This window comes from Megalobrama amblycephala, linkage group LG7, assembly GCF_018812025.1.
Source record: "Megalobrama amblycephala isolate DHTTF-2021 linkage group LG7, ASM1881202v1, whole genome shotgun sequence".
Lineage (NCBI taxonomy): Eukaryota > Metazoa > Chordata > Actinopteri > Cypriniformes > Xenocyprididae > Megalobrama > Megalobrama amblycephala.
The window spans coordinates 31,704,314-31,723,644 of NC_063050.1; the positions used below are offsets into that span (position 1 = coordinate 31,704,314).

At 34.5% G+C, this 19,331-nt stretch overlaps 2 protein-coding genes across 2 annotated transcripts; both read left to right on the forward strand.

Moving 5' to 3' along the window:
* The first annotated feature begins 1,616 nt into the window (after positions 1 to 1,616).
* On the forward strand, positions 1,617 to 9,642 carry cars2 (cysteinyl-tRNA synthetase 2, mitochondrial). Its single transcript, XM_048197035.1, is given in 16 exon segments — positions 1,617 to 2,349; positions 2,444 to 2,494; positions 2,997 to 3,114; positions 3,214 to 3,285; positions 3,370 to 3,475; positions 3,576 to 3,656; positions 3,895 to 4,024; positions 5,999 to 6,132; positions 6,275 to 6,342; positions 6,438 to 6,504; positions 6,615 to 6,753; positions 7,188 to 7,311; positions 7,442 to 7,537; positions 8,967 to 9,054; positions 9,057 to 9,175; positions 9,315 to 9,642. Coding segments are annotated over 16 exon segments (1,698 nt in total). The 5' UTR covers positions 1,617 to 2,104; the 3' UTR covers positions 9,375 to 9,642.
* A 696-nt stretch (positions 9,643 to 10,338) lies between these two features.
* LOC125272304 (ras-related protein Rab-20-like) lies at positions 10,339 to 16,831 on the forward strand. The gene is made up of 2 exons (XM_048197066.1): positions 10,339 to 10,784; positions 15,228 to 16,831. Exons 1-2 carry the CDS (start codon positions 10,595 to 10,597, stop codon positions 15,776 to 15,778), a joined length of 741 nt encoding a protein of 246 aa, XP_048053023.1. The 5' UTR covers positions 10,339 to 10,594; the 3' UTR covers positions 15,779 to 16,831.
* The last annotated feature ends 2,500 nt before the right edge of the window (positions 16,832 to 19,331 follow it).

Here is a 19,331-nt window from a genome sequence, read left to right on the forward strand (position 1 = left end):
GGTAGTATGGCCAAAATCTTGATATCACCCTAACTGTACTGTGTGACATGGATAGGCTACTCTTTATTTCGGACATGGCCATAGAACATCGTCTGGTCTGGATTTGTAAAATGTCCTGCGCTGGCAAACATGAACAGCAACATCTTCAGCAGATCTGATAACAGGGACTCTGAAATGAAAGCGCTTGTTATTTCCCATTAATAATCATTTGAATGAATGGGCTTGCGTTTGATTGAGATTCGGACACCGGTCAGAACACAGAAAGGATCTAACCAGTGCACATATAGGCTACGCAAGTAGACGCAAACAAAAAATGTTGAGATCATATTCAGGGCTCATCTGATTTTTTGTAAATAGTATGACGTTTAGTGAGTCATTGTCTTAGTACATTAAGCCATGTTAAGCGTTTTCTTATAATGGATTACTATGGGAGAAAAAAGTTTTAAAATGGTATTAAACGCTTTTTTTTACATAAGCCACGTTAAGTGTTTTTCACATTAAGCGTTTTAGAGTGTCCCCACGAGGGGAGACGCGATGCGACAAAATGTTTTACTGTAACCGATGCATCGTTCTATTGTGGATCTTTGAAATATGCACAGTATTTTAAGCGTTTGTCACATGTTGTGCATGTAAAAGTAGGAAACTGAATTTGTGGTCTCGTTCCAAATGCATTGATCAATATACTTGCGTCGACTTCACTTTAGCCTATACGTGCGCTGGTTCGATCCTTTCCGTGTTCTGACCGGTGTCCGAATCTCAATCAAATGCAAGCCCATTCATTCAAATGATTATTAATGGAAAATAACAAGCGCTTCCATTTCAGAGTCCCTGTTATCAGATCTGCTGAAAATGTTGCTGTTCATGTTTGCCAGCGTAGGACATTTTACAAATCCAGACCAGACGATGTTCTACGGCCATGTCTGAAATAAAGAGTAGCCTATCCATGTCACACAGTACAGTTAGGGTGATATTACTTAACCTGTGATATAAGATTTTGGCCATACTACCCATCCAAATCATTCATCCCAGTATCAACATAGTATCAACAAGGCTACACTATTTCGGGCACACCACAAGGTGTCACTGTGGCCTCAACGCTTCACTCTCGCCTACTCTGAGCTCAATTGTTATATCTGAGGTAAACCATGCCCTCCTCATTACCCTACGAACAAAGAAATACAGAAATGTAAATAAAGAAATGTAGAAATGAATAAATGTGGAAATGAACAAATATGGAAATAAATACATAAATAAATAAATAAATAAATAAATAAATAAATGTGGAAATAAATCAAAATCAAAATGAATAAATGTATAAATAAATAAAAGAAAAAAAATTAATGTGGAAAAAAATAATATATACATAAATAAGGAAATAAATGTCTATTAATAATTATTATTAATTTTTATTTATTTATTTTTTTGCTTTTCTTTGTATATTTATTTATGCATTTATTTATTTTTAATTTTGGCAGACTTGGGATTCCATATTCCAGCTCCACTCATTACTCCACCCATACTGGAAGGTCCAACCCATAATCATTGGCTCTGCAGTAAGTGCCACTTGTTTGGGGAGGTGCTTTTTGCGTCACACACTGACTCCTCCCACTTAAAAATACAGTCCCATCACAAATACATTCCAAATACATTCACGAGGAGAAACTTACTAAATTTGTGTTACAATCTGTTAGTTGGATTGGTGGAGCATATTCGAGAGCTTTGCCGTAATTGCATAGTTTTTCATGTTACTGTCTTCACTGTCCTTTGCCCCGGTATGATTTTCAGTGCGCGGCCATCTTGAACCCACTGAAAACAGTCGAAAGAAAGATCCGTGTGTCGGCGTGACAGTTTGCTGATGTCTATGAGATGAGTGATGGAGCCTCACCAGTAGTACACCGACGAAGCTGGACTTTCACTGTGATGACATTGAAAATAAACTGATCGTATTGACATATCGAGGAATTGGGAAAGAATATGTCATCAGTCCAATTGGGAAAACGCGCTTAAATGTCTAGAGAGAAATTATACGTAATCGCATTGTCGCAATCTTTTAACCACCACCTGGACTCTGTTCAAATGTTTTGGGTTATATTTATGTAGTAGAATGAAAATGAGGCTTCCTTTAGCATTCATTTCAAATGTAAAACGGTTTAATTCTGGCTTTAGAATCAGGCATGGGATTCATAACCAAGTTACAAAAACGTCATTGCTGGCCAGTTGTAATATTTGCAGCGGGGCGGAGAGAAAGTGGATCAAACCAGTGGGCTATGACACCGGTGTAATGACTTACAACAGTCTGACCAAGCAGAAAGAACCTCTGGTTTTGGTACAAGAAAAAATTGCTTCCTGGTAAGGCATACAGTGGACAATTACGTTAACTGAGATTTTCTTACATGTTACAAAAGTTATTTTTTCTACAACATTTTTCTTTTGTCACTTCCAGGTATAGCTGTGGACCCACTGTTTATGACCATGCCCATCTCGGCCATGCGTGGTAAGTTTTTCTGCTTGATGACTAGTACCAGAGTAGTTGCAGTTACGTTGAAAGAAACATTTGTTGTTGCAGTGTTATTTTAATATCATTGATATACTGTTTTAGTTTTTACTGACATTTTCCGTTTACTTATAAATTTGAGTACATTTTAGTTTTAGCAATTTAGTTGTTTTTATCATTCTCATTAGTCTTTCTTTTTAACATGTCTATAGTTTTTTTTATATAAATTTTTATATTATTATATTATTATTTTGATATATTAAGTAGAACAAATGAAAATGAGAAATGTTGCCTTGACAGCTACTTGAAAATAATAATTTTAAGTTCTTTTATATTTTATTTCAGATAACGTTTATTTTATTTCAAGTATCAAAAATGTTTTTATTTATGGTTTTAGTTTTAGTTTACTATAATAACCCTGGGTTGTTGCTTGGTCAGCAGTAAATAAATTTCTCTGCCTGCCTTTTCAGCCTTTTTTCTTCTTTTTCTTACTTGCATGCAGCTCATATGTCAGATTTGACATTCTGCAAAGGATCTTATCCAAACTTTTTGGAATCAACATCATCCATGTAATGGTCATCACTGACATTGATGATAAAATCATACAAAGAAGCCTTGAGGTAAGTGTCATACAAGATTAGTCATTTATGTGGAAGGATGTTTATATTTGGCCATTTTAAGACAAATAGAAAGTTATTTTGGTTTCATTTCTTTTGCAGGAGAACATCTCGCCCACCGTCCTTGCAAGAATGCATGAGGAAGAGTTTAAGAAGGACATGCAAGCACTGCGGGTAAATCACATTTTTTTGTGATGATTTGACTAAAATGACTAAAACATTAATACATATTTGACTGGTCTTTGTTTATTTGTCCAGGTTCTTCCTCCAGCAGTATACATGAGGGTGACAGACAACATACCCCAGATTGTAGCTTTCATAGATCACATTATCAGAAACGGACATGCCTATGTCACAAATCAAGGTACCTCTCTCTCTCTTTTTTTATTGACAGTAGGTCAAATCTTTTCCTTCCATGTAAAGAGAAGATTAGACTGAATATCCAGTATGATTTGTTGACCCAGGGAATGTCTACTTCAACACTCAGTCCATTGGTAGCCGTTATGGCAAGCTTGTGAATCTTGGAGGCATTGTTGGGGAGCAAGGTATGTTTATGACATCTGTAAATGTGGTCTAGTATTCTCAATTTTTAAGCACACATGATTTGTCATTATAATAATTTTCTGTGTTATCAGGCTAACAAACCTACTGGTAATATTTACAAATATTACTGACAATAGTTGATCTGTAGATAAGAGAAGTTCATTTTTTTGGGATAATTGATATGCTGTAGACACCATGATCTAAATCATATAGAGTATTTTATAGTTTCTTGTATTTTAGGGGTTCAGGATAAAAGGGATCCAAGGGATTTTGCTCTGTGGAAAGCATCCAAACCACATGAACCTCACTGGGATTCACCTTGGGGGCAAGGAAGACCTGGGTGGCACATTGAATGTTCTACAATTGCTAGGTAAATGCTCTGCCTTAAGACTGGCCCAAACTAAAAGATTTTTAAAATCGTATCAGTAAGTGGAATCAGTATTTTAGTAAGTGGAAGCTGTTAAGAAAAAAAGACAACAAAATCATGACAACAAAAACATTTGGAATGGGCCATTATTATGGCAGCAAAAGATATTAAATAAAATTTTAATTGTATTCATATAAATTAGGACTTGCATGACTAATCATATTACTAGTTGACCAAATAGATACATGTTTACCTTCTACATATAGGAGGTTGTGTTAACTTGTTTCTGGTAATTACCATTTTTTTTTTAAATGAGAGCTATCTTTTTGAAAGATAAAATGCAAGACAAAACCATTTAAACCATAGCGTGTTAATTTTCCTGTTATTAAATAGGACATTTAAAGGAATGAATAATAATTATATAGGATATTATTTTCCTATTGTATTAAATTTATCAAGTTAAACACGTGAAGTGCATTTCCATGTTCGTAGGAACACAGAACTCACTCCTCCACCATGAATAAATCGTAATCCAATGAAGATAAGAAATTGTATTTAAAATACAATAATAATGTTCATACAAAAAATAAATAAATCTTAGTAATATCATAAGACATCCCCTTCAGCCAATAAAATTAAAATGGGCTTGACATTTTTGGCAACAAGGAAGTGAAGGAGACATTAATAGCGCATGTTGGGTCACAAGCTGTCAAGGCACCATAGTGAGTTCATTTTAGAGTAGAAAATATATATAAATTCCATTTATAAAAAAAAAAAAAATAAAAAAAAATCATTGTACATCCAAATGTGTTTTCTACTGATGATAGTGACTGCAATGTATCAAAAAATTAGGTCATTGTAAGAAAGTAAAAAAGTTGAGGATCAAGGAGGATAGAAGAAGTGAGGGTGATGACAGAGATGAAGAATATAAGTCATACATTTTTGTGGAAGTCAAGCATTTGGGTATATTATCCTATGCCAGTTTGGAAGATGTGATCCATTCTACAACCAAAGGTCAGTTGCCTATTGGCCTCACTACACTGACAAGCAGAGATGCTCCAAAAATGATGACTAAACAGGTCTAAATTAAGTTCTATGTGGAAAGTATGGAAAGGGGTATAATGAAAAAGAGGAGTCTTGTTGATTTTTCACTTGTACTTTGATTTGGGAAAGAAACCATGTTTTTCAAGATTTTCTTTTAATTCTTTCTGAAACATTTAGACATTGTTTCACTATTTTCCAGGCAGTTACATCTGAATTCGTTTTTTTTTTTTTTTTTTTTTTTTTTTTTTTTTTACATTTGAGTTCCAAATTAAATATAGTAGCACAAGACAAAACTAAGACATTTTCATTACTTTTCAGATAGTGAAAATGCATTTGAATATGTGTGAAGTTTCAGACAATTTGCCAAAAATAATTTAATTTATAACTGACAAAGTCGGTTATAAATGACAGCACCCTAAAAAAAGGTCAAAGGTCAGATGTAGAAAACTAATTTTGGAAAATGATTTTAGTCTTAAACATATGTAAAAAATAAATAAATAAATAAATAAATAAAAATTTCTAGCTGTGATTTCACAATTCATCCCAGAGAGTGTTAAATTATTTTTAATTTAAATATACATTTTTTTTTTTTGACAATCCATTACATTCGGATATACATCACAATACATAAGAAAATATCATTATTTCCACTTCATTTGGACTTTAAGAGAATTAAAGTTTTCAGTTGAGGAGTAGTTTGAATATTTTACTTTTACACAATATAAATTCTAAGAAAGGTAAAATACAAACATTGTATTTTACATATAACTGTACAAAATTATGCTTATTTTTAGAATAATATAACGCAAGTATGCCCCCCTCCTTAAAAAAAAGAAAAAAGTGTCAAGCTTCTGAATGGTTGATTCAATGTTTGTAGCAGAATTACAAAATCATATTTTCATATGAAATGGTACACTGTTTTCTTGTCTGTAGCTCAGTGTTTGGAAGTCAGTTGGACATCCACTCCGGAGGGATTGACCTTGCCTTCCCTCATCATGAGAATGAGATTGCCCAGTCTGAGGCATATCATCAGTGTAAACAATGGGGAAACTACTTCCTGCACTCCGGTAATGCCCTCAGTCTTCTGGTTTAAGAAGCAGTATTGGGTAGTAATATTTTAACGAGCATACTGTATTTTGTTGCATAGGTTATGTGAAATTTTACCTTTACTGCTCAAAGTATCTATTTAATGAAAACTTTGTTTTCCAGGGCACCTTCATTTGAAAGGAAGTGTAGAGAAGATGTCAAAATCCTTGAAGAATTATATAACTATAAAGGTAACAAATTATAATAATAAAATTATAAATTATGTGTTCTGTATGTGTTTAATAGATAATAGCATCTTTTAAAACGAACTCTCTTCATAATCTAGGATTTTCTGGCATCTTACACTGCTAATGAGTTTCGACTCTTTTGCCTTCTGACCAAATACAGATCAGGTATGTGTTATAAGCTGAAAGAAACTCCTGAAGGATATACTCCTACAATTTTGCATCTAGTAGAGACGGATATTCTACTTTTACTGTACATTTTCTGTGGGTCTTTCCAGGAATTGACTATAGTGATGCTAGCATGAATGAAGCCCGATCTACCTTGTCCACCATCTCTGCCTTCTGCCACAACGCACAGGCCTACATGCAGGGACACTTACAGTGCCAGCCTATAGATGAGGGAATTCTCTGGGAGAGGTAAAGACAGACCACCCTCAGGCTCTGCACAGAGAAACAACATTGCTGTGATCACTTTCAGAATGATTTTTTTCCAGTTGATGAATGATAAAATTATTGACAGCCAATCAGAATCAGATGACAAAACTGCAGCTTGTACTTAAAATAATCAGAACGTTATTGACCCCTGATGCGGATGCTAATATAGTTATCGTTCTTGGTGTGAAAGGGTCTTTATTCAGAGATATCGCCAGAATAGAAAAAAGGGCTTTACTGTCATTCAGACAGTAACTGGGTTGGTCCTGTAAGCTGTTGTATGAACAGAACAATTTAGAATCTCACCTGATAGTTAATACGGTTATCAATCCCAAACATTTACTTTGTGAACAAACTGATGATGAAAAAGCCTTTGTCTCCCAACTCATTTTTGTTTTCACTGTCTTTGTTTGGTTAAGGTTGTGTGCTACACAGACCAGTGTTCGGAAAGTACTTTCTGATGATTTTGACACCCCAAAAGCTGTGGATGCCATTATGAGCCTCATTCACCATGGCAACTGTCAGCTTCAGCCTGTTACTAAGGTAACATCATAGGGTAGGTCACTGAGGCCTCACATTCTTTATATCCTTATTATGAAATATTATATTAAACCTAATATAATACCATATTTATTAGTCAATAACTAATTTTGCTGTCTTTTTGTGTCTGAAGGTTCATGGCCCTAGGAGTCCTGTTGTATTTGGAGCCATGCTGTCCTATGTCAGGGAAATCATGGGTGTTTTTGGAGTTGATCTACTGGACTCAAAGGTGAGAGATCAAATATTAAAGCTAAAATATTTTTTTTTTCACCCTTTCCTAGTAATGTTCACTGATGTACAGAGTCAGAACTACCTGCTTGACCAAACAATGGCACATGAGTGAAGTATTTGTGAAACCCATTGGGAATAATAGATGGAAGGAAGGAAATAAAACGAATCAATGCAATGCAAGCAATGCATTTGTGTAAGAAAAATATATTTAACAAGTTATAAAGTAAAATGCATCCTAACTTAGTCATTAAGCTTACGAAAAAAGCTTAACTGACGCAACATCTGCTAGGTATATAACTTTTTAAACATGGATAAATATGGACTTTGATTGTGTTCATCTGAAAGAAGAAAGTCATATACACCTAGGATGGCTTGAGGGTGAGTAAAACTTGGGATAATTTTCATTTGAAAGTGAACTAATCCTTTAAATTAGTCCCTGGTGCAGAAGAAATTTGCCGAAAATGCCAGAGCTCTGCAATCTTGCAAATGCTTGCATTATAAACAAAAAATTGAACATACAATGTAAGTAAGAAGTTGATTGTGCATTGTAATCAGCTTCATTGATTATAACAGGAGTTTTTGTGAGATTGCAGAACTTAGTCAGTGAGCTTGCGTCAGTAACCTAAACGAATAGTTCCCCCAAAAATGTAAATTCTGTCATCAATTACTCACCCTCATGCTGTTCCAATGGAATGTGTTGTTATGGCGCCCCTGAGAACAAACCTCATTGATTCTCTTTTTTTTTTTTTTTTTTTTTTTTTGTGGCATGTGATCAGGCCAAAATAACAAACAGAAATCTTTGAACTGAATATATAACTCTTTCCTAAACCAAAACAAAAAGCAAAATAAACACATGGCTTTACTTGGCTTATTCATAAATAGGAGAAAATGTGTTATAAAAGAGATTGGCACCCTGCTCCCTAATCCTATGCGTCTCTGTACCCTGGATCTAAACCTACCCATCTCCACCCCTTGGATCTGTAGCCAACTCCTCCGACTTTACATATCTCTAAACCTACCCATCTCTGCCCCCTGGATCTTGTGTTCTGCAGTGAGGGGCTACTAATATAATCAGCAAGCCTGTCAAACACTGATGAGCACAGAGAACAGAAGGAAACAAATATATGTGCACTGCACACACATATACACTCCCACACAATAATATCATTATTGTGTACAATTATACTTAGCAGCAAAGTTATGTCCCAGAACGTAACACCTAGTGTTTGGTTTATTTTGTACTCTAGTAGATGCCTCATATTTATTTAATAACTCACATTATTTTCAACATTATTTCCTTTGACCAAAAACCACAGTTTTCATCTGAGCCAAGACATACATTAATGATTTTCTTCCTTGTAGACATTGACATCGTTTTTCTTTTATTTATTGCAACACTTTCAATACTTTTACACTGTGTCCCTTAGGAAGTCCATGATTCCTCCGGAGTTTTGAATAATGTTGTGGAGGAGTTGGTGCATTTTCGGAGTGAGGTTCGTAAATTCGCTCTTTCTGTGCGAGCCCCCAGCCTGGCAGTGAAATTCAGAAAAGTCATCCACAGCCAGACAGAGTACCCTTGCTGAAGGCCTGTGATGCCATAAGGAATAATCTAGTACCCCTTGGAGTCCACATAAAGGTAAGAATTCTTCCTGTTAGACTAAGTGCAGCAGAGCCTTTAAAGAAAAACTCTTATAAGAACATCCAACGCCTTCTGTCAAAGCACATTGCAAGGCTCATTATGGTTTACAGTGCTAATATTTTTATTTTGGTTTCAGGATAGAAGCACAATCTCCACTTGGGAAATTACAAGAAGAGGAGAGACAAGGAAGAATTAATCACTTACTGAACTGGACCAAACCTTTATCTGTTAGAACTTTGATATGCTGTTTGTAACATCTCAGTGGTGACTGTTCAAGCTTTTCCTTCAAAGAAATTGCAGTTCAACTAAAGACACTTGCAAAAAAAAAAAAAAAAATCCCAATTATTACTTCTGTTGTGCAACTAAAGTTGAAACAAAACCAGTTATCATAACCACATTGAATCTGATGATAAAGATTGTAAATGTTAATAATAAAAACAACTCTGTTCATTGTTTATCCTCAAGTAGCACTTAACCCTTTCTCAACCATTCTTATACAGAAATAACTGAAGTGAAAGATCCTTATTGAACTCCACTGGCTGATAATCAGAATGGAATATGGTACACTAACCATAACAATGTTAGGGCAAAGTTATTCATATTAGGGACTTGATGTTTGATTGGTGGAAGACTTGTGTACAGTGTCTATTTTCACAACAGATCTCATGGTTTTTCTGGAAGGATTTGTCATTTGATATTAGAACACATTCTGTAGTGGCTTTCTAAAGACCTCTGTACATTCATTGAAATTATACCACTGTTTTAGCAAGGCTGAACTATAATAATGTATGAATATGTTACAATACTATTTGGAAGCAACAACAGTGTTTTTATTGCTCATTTGTGAGTGGTGCTCATTTGTCAACATGGTAAGCAGTAGCCTATAACATTTAAAACTGCTTATGGAAAAACGGAATGGACTACTGTCATAAGTTTCCTCCTTAAATGGGGAAGAATAATAGTAAAATATTTCAGAATAAAAAAATAAAAAGACTATTTACTATAAACTCAAAGCAGTTGCTCTAATGTCATACACCTGAATATACATGGGGACAATATAGATTAATTCAAATTATATTTTTTAAATAAAAAATCTGTCTTTTTCTCTTCTGTGTGACGACATTTGCAGTTTAAATCGGGAGTCGGGACTTTTTTGCATTGTGCCATTGGTCTTGAGTTTCCTGTTTCGTTAGCTGTGATCTTTAAGTGCTCTTTTACATGGACCGTGTATTTAAGCACGAACAGCACCATTTCAGAACACTTAAATAGCAAGGAAGACCTGGTGAGAATCTGCTCCTTAATATTTTTCTACAGTTAAAGCCAAAAGAGATTACCACCACTTGGACGGCACGCTTTTGTTATGGAAGGCAGAGTTGGAATTCTAATATAATTTTGAGTGTCCTCACCGTTAAAATCATGCCTCCACCTGGGAAAATGAGAAAGCCCGTTATTAAAATGGTCGTCTTAGGAGACATGAATGTAGGGAAAACGTCCCTGCTGCACAGGTATATAGAAAGAAACTTCAAGGACACTTTAAGCACGATTGGTGGAGCATTTTTCTTGAAGCAGTGGGGTCCATACAACATCTCCATCTGGGATACAGCGGGTAAGATGAATATTATTTATAGTGATCACCTATTTAATTTGATTTTATTTTGAACAAAAGATTAACATGAGTAAAACACACACACACACACACACACACACACACACACACACACATAACCACCCATAATTTCTACCAGACTGAAAGGTAGAAGCCATAGGAGGTGTGAAAATCGCTTATTTACTTTAAAAACTGTTTTTGGCTTGTCAGAGTAAAATTTTAACATAACAGATGTTTCATCAAAGCAAATTTGTCCAGGTCTAAAACTATTTATGATGCATATTGGTGATTCAGCAACGTATAAAACCATGCAAGTCATTTAGCTAAATGTTATTCTGAATTGGTAAGCTAGCTAGCTTTTCCTAAAATAGCAGCTATGGGGCAAAGAGAGCCAAATGCTGTGGGGTAAATTGAGCCAGCGTTTTAACTTACCCCACCATAAGGCATTGAATTTAAGTTAAATCTGAAGTATAAACGGGTGTCATTTCAATGCAATATTACGCAGCTGGTTTAGTTTATCGTTATTTTCAAGTTTATTTGATAGGAACAGTGTACAAGTACACCTTCTCTGATACAAACCAGAGGATGTTTAATCAAATATATCTTTCCACCTGTAGTCTCTAATGGCCTAACATGGTCGACATTGCAGAAAAACTACCATGTCAAAAACTTTTTGACTAAAATGTTTATAGTTTCAGTTTTAGTTTTTATTTAATTTTACTCAACAAACTCTCTGTTAAGTCTGTTTATGGGAAGGTTACAACTTTGATGTTCAACATATTGTTTCATTAATGCAAACTAAATTAAAGATACTGAAATTTCAACTTCATCTGGTTGGTTTTATGTTGTTTAATTTAGCTTTAAAAAAAGAAATATTTGTAAAATATTTTTACAAAGAATATTTGTAAAAGGAAATTTGATTATTAAATTAGTTTTTTAAAATAGGTACATTATCTTTAAAATTTCACATGGGTTTGATTCAGATTCAGTTAGATCGGAGGCTCTTTAGCGCTCCCCTAGTGGCTCCCTGGAGCTTTTTTCAAAAATGTATTAAAATGGAAAAAATATATATTTTTTGTTTTCATATGGTTTCTGTAGGAGGACAAACATGACACAAACATTCTTAACGTTTTTCAATGCTGTAAAAATGTGTATAATAAATCTTAAATTTCAACATTTCTGTCAACGAAGATTTGCGTCATAGCCATCGACGTCACTTTCCCGCCAAAAGCGCGCTCCCTCAGCTGGACTGATTGGCAAAAGAACCGGATTTAATAGAGGAAACTAAGAAAACGCGAGTAAAAACAAACGAATTACACTAAAGGTTGGACTCGAAAGTGTTTCTTACAACTTGTCAAATAAACCTAATCCATGGATATTGACATACAGCCAGGAGTCGTGTTTCCTGACATTTATATGTGCCTGATTTGACGCCGAGGAAATACATAAAGCAAATCTGCCTGTGAATATTTAAACTACAATATAGGTAACTTAAGTTTAAATCCGCGTAATTACTTAACGTTATATCAATGTTATATATATCGTCATATTGTCCATCCCTAAAACATAGTTTTATAGTATAGTTTTTGTCAGTGTTTATTTTAAAACGCACAATTATGCAGAATATAAGATGGAAAATATTTAATAGATGATTTGTCAACATAATATATAACAATACAATATATAGCCTATGGAATGATTTTACCTCAAAATCCAACAATTTGACACAAAATGATAACTGCAAATCCATGTTTCTCTGCTGGAGTCCAGCTGTTTCTGTGAATTGCACCGATCCATTTGCTTCTTTTTTCTGTAGCTTTCAGCAGTTTTTAAATATATACCTCGGGAATACCTCATTATGTATTTGTAGCCTACTTAGTCATTTTGATAGTAGGCTAATATAGCTAATATACACTTACAGCCTGTGTTGCCTTCATAAGGCTTATATAAGGCTTTTAATTTTTTGCGGCTCCAGACAGATTTGTTTTTTGTTTTTTTGGTCCAATATGGCTCTTTGAACATTTTGGGTTGCCGACCCCTGAGTTAGATGGTCAGTTTACACCCACCTACTGACCTAAACTGGGGTAAATTGAGCCAGAGAAACACTTTTTTTATAAGAAGCCATATTTTTAGAACCCTTTGTCATAGATGTATTCTGATCACTTAAAATGATAGGAAACATCATAAAATTACTTTAAATACTTTCATTGTACTTCTGCCTCATTTTCCCTTATCTTGAGGACCACATAAGTAAAAAATGGCTCATCTTACCCCACTCTCCCCTGTGTGTGTGTGTGTGTGTGTGTGTGTGTGTATATATATATATATATATATATATATATATATATATATATAATATATACCACCATATACCACCCAATGTAAAATCATTATTTTATGGTTCTGTAATGCTTAATTTGTGTATTTAAATGTAATGCGATTTGTACAAGAGTTGATCCACATGTGATTGCAATGAAATCAAGTGACAAGCCTTACTAGTCTTGTGTTAGTTCCTGATCCATCCTATGCCGCCACGATCCTGCAATATCGATTCCTTTTATCAATCTAAATAAATACATGATCTCATTGATCTGCCAAAATGAACTATAGTTGTGTAGTGGGGGAATCTTTGTTCTTTGTTGTATTTTTAAATCTTTTGCTACTTTCTAAAAGCAGCATGTGAGTGAGTGACAAAAAAAGGGGAAAGACTTGCTCTGACATTGCATCACCTTGTGTTATTTGGAGGATTTTGCAATCTTACAAGTTTCCAAAACGAATGTGGAATTTTTTTCCACAGGATTTTAGTAGTCATTGATAGCCTGCCCTGCAATATCAGTGTGCTCATTTACTGAATGGAAGCAACAGATCTATGTTATGTTCCATTAAAACATTTAAGAATGGGTTAAAAAAAAAAATAAACGGATGTTTTAAAGATTGTCAAAAGGATATTTGACCTTTTTGTCTTTAGTCTAAACAAGTCAATGAGGGTTACACATTTCTGCATCTGTGATAGTAATGCTCAGCTGATGGCTTTACATCCTGTCAGAACCGGCTGCTGTTTCATAGACACTCAATTGTTAGCCATGTTGCTTGTAGCTCATTGATTTTTGAGGTTGTTTTCACATATTGCACATATAGCACATCTAATTTTAACTTATGGGGGAAAACAAACAAAGAAAAAATTCTTTACAAAATGTTGACATTTAAAAACAATGAGAAAATTAGAATATTTTAGGGCTGTCAAACGATTAATCACGATTAATCACATACAAAATAAAAGTTTGAGTTTGCCTAATATATGTGGGTGTACTGTGTGTAATTATTATGTATATATAAATACAAACACATCCATGTATATATTTGAGAAATATTTACAAGTATATGTATTTATTTATATTTTTATATAATTTATATTATATATAAATACATTTTTGTACATAAATAACATATTTCTCTTAAATATATACATTAATTTGTGTGTATTTATATATACATATTATTTACACACATTACTCACACATATATTATGCAAATATATATTATAATATAATATAATATAATATAATATAATATAATATAATATACATATTTAACCCCTTTGTGTGCACTGTAAAACTGTAAAAACCAAAATGACATCAGTAATGCACTTACAATGGAAGTCTAAGAGGCAAGGCGTTTAAAAGCAGAAATGTGAAGCGTGTTTTTGCGCTTACAGTAAAGAGGTAGTTTCCTCAAAAATGAAAGTTCTGTCATCATTTACTCAACCTCATGTTTTCCAAACCCCAATGATTTTCTTTATTGCGTGAAACACAAAAATTAGACAAAGACATTAGGTGAAATGTTCATACTCTTTTTTTTTTTTTTTTTTTTTTTTTTTTTTTTTCATTACAATGAAAGCGAATGGTCTTCTGAAGTCATAGCTGAAGCAATAGCTTTGAGTGAGGAACGGAAATTTCACAGCTGAATCTGCACTGTCAAAAAATTCCAATGACTGACCCCATAAATGATCAGAAAAAATCTTGAGACAGGGTTGAAAAAGGAACATTATTTGATTTAATTGTTAGTAGTATTGCTAAATGAACCGACCCAGATCTATTTACCTCATTGATGAAGGAAGGAGGGACAAGAATAGGTTACCAAAACATGAACATTTTGTCATTTTTCACTTAATTTTTTTTTTTCCCATGTCATACAAATACAAATTTTAAAGAGTCACAAATTGGACTGACAGTTTACAGACTCAGCTATCCTGTCACAATAGTTCAAGTTGACAGTTCATTGGAGGGCAAGATTACTAAATAACGTACTTATCTTATACGTGTGTGTGTGTGTGTGTGTGTGTGTGTGTGTGTATTCATTTATTTATATAGAAATATATATTATGCTACTCTTGGACTGTATGTGATTTATTCATGTGTATTTCTGTGCTTCTGATTTCATCAGGTCGTGAACAGTTCCATGGTCTGGGCTCCATGTATTGTCGTGGCGCTGCAGCCATCATTCTTACGTATGATGTCACAAACTGGCAGAGCTTTGTAGAGCTTGAAGATCGCTTCCTCTCTCTCACCGACTCTGCCAATAATGATAGCATATTTGCCATCGTGGGCAACAAAGCAGACCTCACTGACCCTCAAGCCCAAGTTATGACCCCAGAGGAAGTCAGGGCTGAAGAGGGAAGTGTACTTCCCCCTCCATCCTGCCTCACACCCCCAGACTTTCCTTTGCACAAACAGGTGAATCAGGATGATGCCATAGCTCTTTACAACCGCATAATTCACTATAAGGCACTAGAGGGCATCAGTCCACCAGCAGAGAAGATGTGCTTCGAGACAAGTGCTAAGACTGGGTTTAATGTAGATTTTATGTTTGAGACACTCTTTGATCTGGTGTTGCCATCCATCATTCAAAAACGCTCCGAAAATGAGTCGCCCACATTGTGTTTGGAGGACTGTAATGAAGAAGTGAGGAAGAGCAAAGGGGACTGTTGCACATGAGAATAATTGCTGAAGAGTGTTTGGAGTCATACATGAACATCCATTGGTTTGTGGAGACTGTTACTTGATCTGCTACAGAACTGCTTACTCTTCAGTAAATCTGGTACGTTGTCAACAGTGGCTCGTTGGTCACTGTGTGTGTGTGAAGAGAGTGAGAGAGAGAGAGAGAGAGTGTCAACCCTTTCCCTCAGCTGATCCAGAGCTTCAATTCAATTCATATTTATTTGTATAGCGCTTTTCACGATACATATCGCTTCAAAACAGCTTTACAGAGAACGCATGTCAACATTACAATTTAGAGAATCTGGTATCTGAGGTGACTGTCCAATGTATGTGGTTTCAGAAATGTACATATAATCATGCAGTTAGCTAACAAAGTAATAATTTAGACAATTTAATTTACAATCACTGTTAGCAGTTTAATTGAAGGTAGACGCAATGAGCTCCTGGAAATAATGAATTACATATTAACAATAATTAGGATATATAGAAATTTGGGAATGTGCATGTTGATCCAGATGTTGCATCATCTGAAGTCCTCACAGGTGCCGTCTCTTCAAAGGTGTTGTGGCCATCTGAGGTCTTATTAAGAGGCTGGATTTAAACTGAAGCTGATGTACTCTCTACCTGTCCCGAGGTAAAACAGAAAAGCAAATGGAGAATAATTGGCGTAGCTGCTGTTCATAACATACATTAAGCAAAGATAGTCATGATCAAGTGATCCGATATGAGATGCATTATGTGAATACTTGACTAAAGAAATGTGTCAAGTATGTATTGATTAAGTGAGGAAGGCTATTCCAGAGATTAGGAGCCAAATGTGAAAATGCTCTCCCTCCTTTAGTGGACTTATATATCCTATGTACAACCAGAAGTCCAGAGTTTTGTGATCCTAAAGATCGTATAGGATTGTAATGCAATAGAAGGTCAGTTAAGTACACAGGAGCTAAACCATTTAGAGCCTTATAGGTCAGTAACAATACTTTATAATCGATACAGAACTTAATAGGTAACCAGTGTAGAGATGATAAAATTGGTGATATATGATCATATTTTCTTGATCTGGTAAGAAATATAGCAGCTGCATTTTGGACTAATTGTAGCTTGTTTATTGAGGAAGCAGGACAACCAGCTAATAATGCATTACAGTAATCTAGTCGAGACGTCATGAAAGCATGAACTAACTTTTCTGCATCAGAAATAGATAACATATTCCGTATCTTTGCAATGTTCTGATGTTTCACAAACATGCTCTGAATCACAACATCAGAATCTATCAAATTACATCACTCATTGGCAAACCCAAACACAACAGAGTAAAATGCAATGCTATTCGGCCCTAAAGAGAGAGTACAGTGTGGCAGAGTATCTGTACACAGTGTCAGATAAGAAACTCAGAAGCACGTTAACCATATACAGACTCAGCGGACACAAGCTGATGATAGAGACGGGCAGACACAGAAAAACATGGCTGTCCCCGGAGCAGAGATTGTGTTCACACTGTGATCTGAATCAGATGGAAACAGAACTGCACTTCCTAAGAGAATGCTCCAAATACACGGACATACGGACAGTGTTCTATGATAAAATACAGCAGATCCATCCGACATTTAAACTCTTTCAAACCAGGAGAAACTGTCATATCTGTTAGGAGAACGCAAGAACTGCTGTGTGTTTGCTGCTCAATATGTGTCTGCCTGTCACCATAGAAGAGAAAACACTCAATCTGCCCTGATCTGTTGTTTCCAGCACATGTAGATTATATTAAACTGTACTCTGTATATTACTTAGATGTACATTTTGCTTCTGTAAATCTAATTCCTCATCTTTTTTTTCTAGTTTATATACTTACATACATTAGTAATTCATTTTGCACTACATGCTTAATACTTTTATATTTTATTACTATTCTTCTTTTATTTTTTTTCTGTTAATACATATATGCACGATTTGTAAGCAGCCCAGCTGCTATTGCTTTGGCAATACAAATGTATAGTTTTTGTCATGCCAATAAAGCACACTTAAATTGAATTGAGTCTCTTTATATCTTTGAGATAATCTTGTTTTTCATATATAGAACACAAGGACTTTGAACTTAAGATACTTAGTGTTTTGGCCCTCAAGTTGTTCATGTTCTTCTGAACACAATAAATAGTCTGCCTTTTTACAAAGGTGTGTCAAAGATATCCAATTATACATTGTTTACAGTACCGATCATACTTTTTTATATTTGTAAAAATTATTTTATTTTGAATAAACTGTTAAATTGTTAAAAAATTGGTATATTATTTTTAATGATTTGTGATTGTCATTTACTAAAGGTTTATGAATGTTATCAATTATCACTTAACAGCAGAGTGTGCTTGAAGTTGTTAATAGGTTTGTTTTTCACTTTCACTCTTTTCCACTTCTATAGTCTGCTGTCATTACACAATTCTGTGCACTCATTTAAAACTGGGTCATCTTTGTTTTTTGTGCAATAATGTTACTACAATGTGTCCCTGCTAGAGGTCGTATTACACTGAGAAAAGGCTAAAGGTTAAAAAGCATACATGTTTCCATGGCGTGCTTATGTGTAATAATAGAAGCAAGATTCGAAAAAAAGTTGTAGAATAGAACACACTGAATCCTAAACATTCATTGGAAATCGAAATATGGGCTCATTGCATTATGAAACACTAATGGCAATTGTAATCAGTAGGTGCCTTTTAATAATTATTTTGTGTTGTTTGTCAAGTCACATTCATTTGTTTGTGCCATACTAATGAAACAATTATATATATACCCTAACCTAACATTTCCAAGAAAGTAGAATTGTTGTGTTGTTTATTATCTGGGTTTGTCTCCTGTTCCTGACCAGATCCATCTGTGATATAACATTTGTCCTGAATTAAACACTCAACTTGCGAAGCTTTCACTTGCTGATGCAGCAGAGCTCCACATTCTCTTTTCCACAACACCCATCTACAGTGAACTTAGAGAATGCATTTAATAAAGAAGAAAAAAAGAAAAAGAAAAAAACTATTCTAGCTGCTTGTGTCTGAGTGTGTAAAAATAAGTCACTTTCAAGTGAATTAGAGGTAGCATTTTATAATACTGTTCCCTCATTAATGAATAACTACACAGGAACAAATGAGTAACGCATTATTAACACTCTAGTAACTAATATTAACTAACAAGAAACTGATTAACGAATTAGTAAATAATAGTGCTCAGTTGAATGTGGTAGTTCACTATTAGCCAATCAATAACTTTTCATACCTCCTAGAAGGCTACTAAGAACTACTATATATACTTTAATAATTAATGTGAATAATGCATAATCTATAATTGAAGATTATTGTAATCCACTAGTAATGACTCAAGTGTTACTACACCATTCTAAAGGAATTGCTAATTATTTGGAACAGTGTTCTAAATGAAAAGCTTGATAACTCTCTAGTAATGACTGAAGTCATTGTAAGCTTTGGAGGTTTTTGTACATTTTTGTAATGTTTTGGATAGGAATTGCTTCTGACAGATTTAGTAACACTTGAGTCATTACTAGTGGGTT

Excerpts from the sequence above, each read along its gene's own strand:
- LOC125272304 (XM_048197066.1), top strand. The coding sequence starts at position 10,595 with ATGCCTCCACCTGGGAAAATGAGAAAGCCCGTTATTAAAATGGTCGTC. Across the intron at positions 10,785-15,227 it reads CTCCATCTGGGATACAGCGG|GTCGTGAACAGTTCCATGGT; the intron begins GTAAGATGAATA and ends TGATTTCATCAG.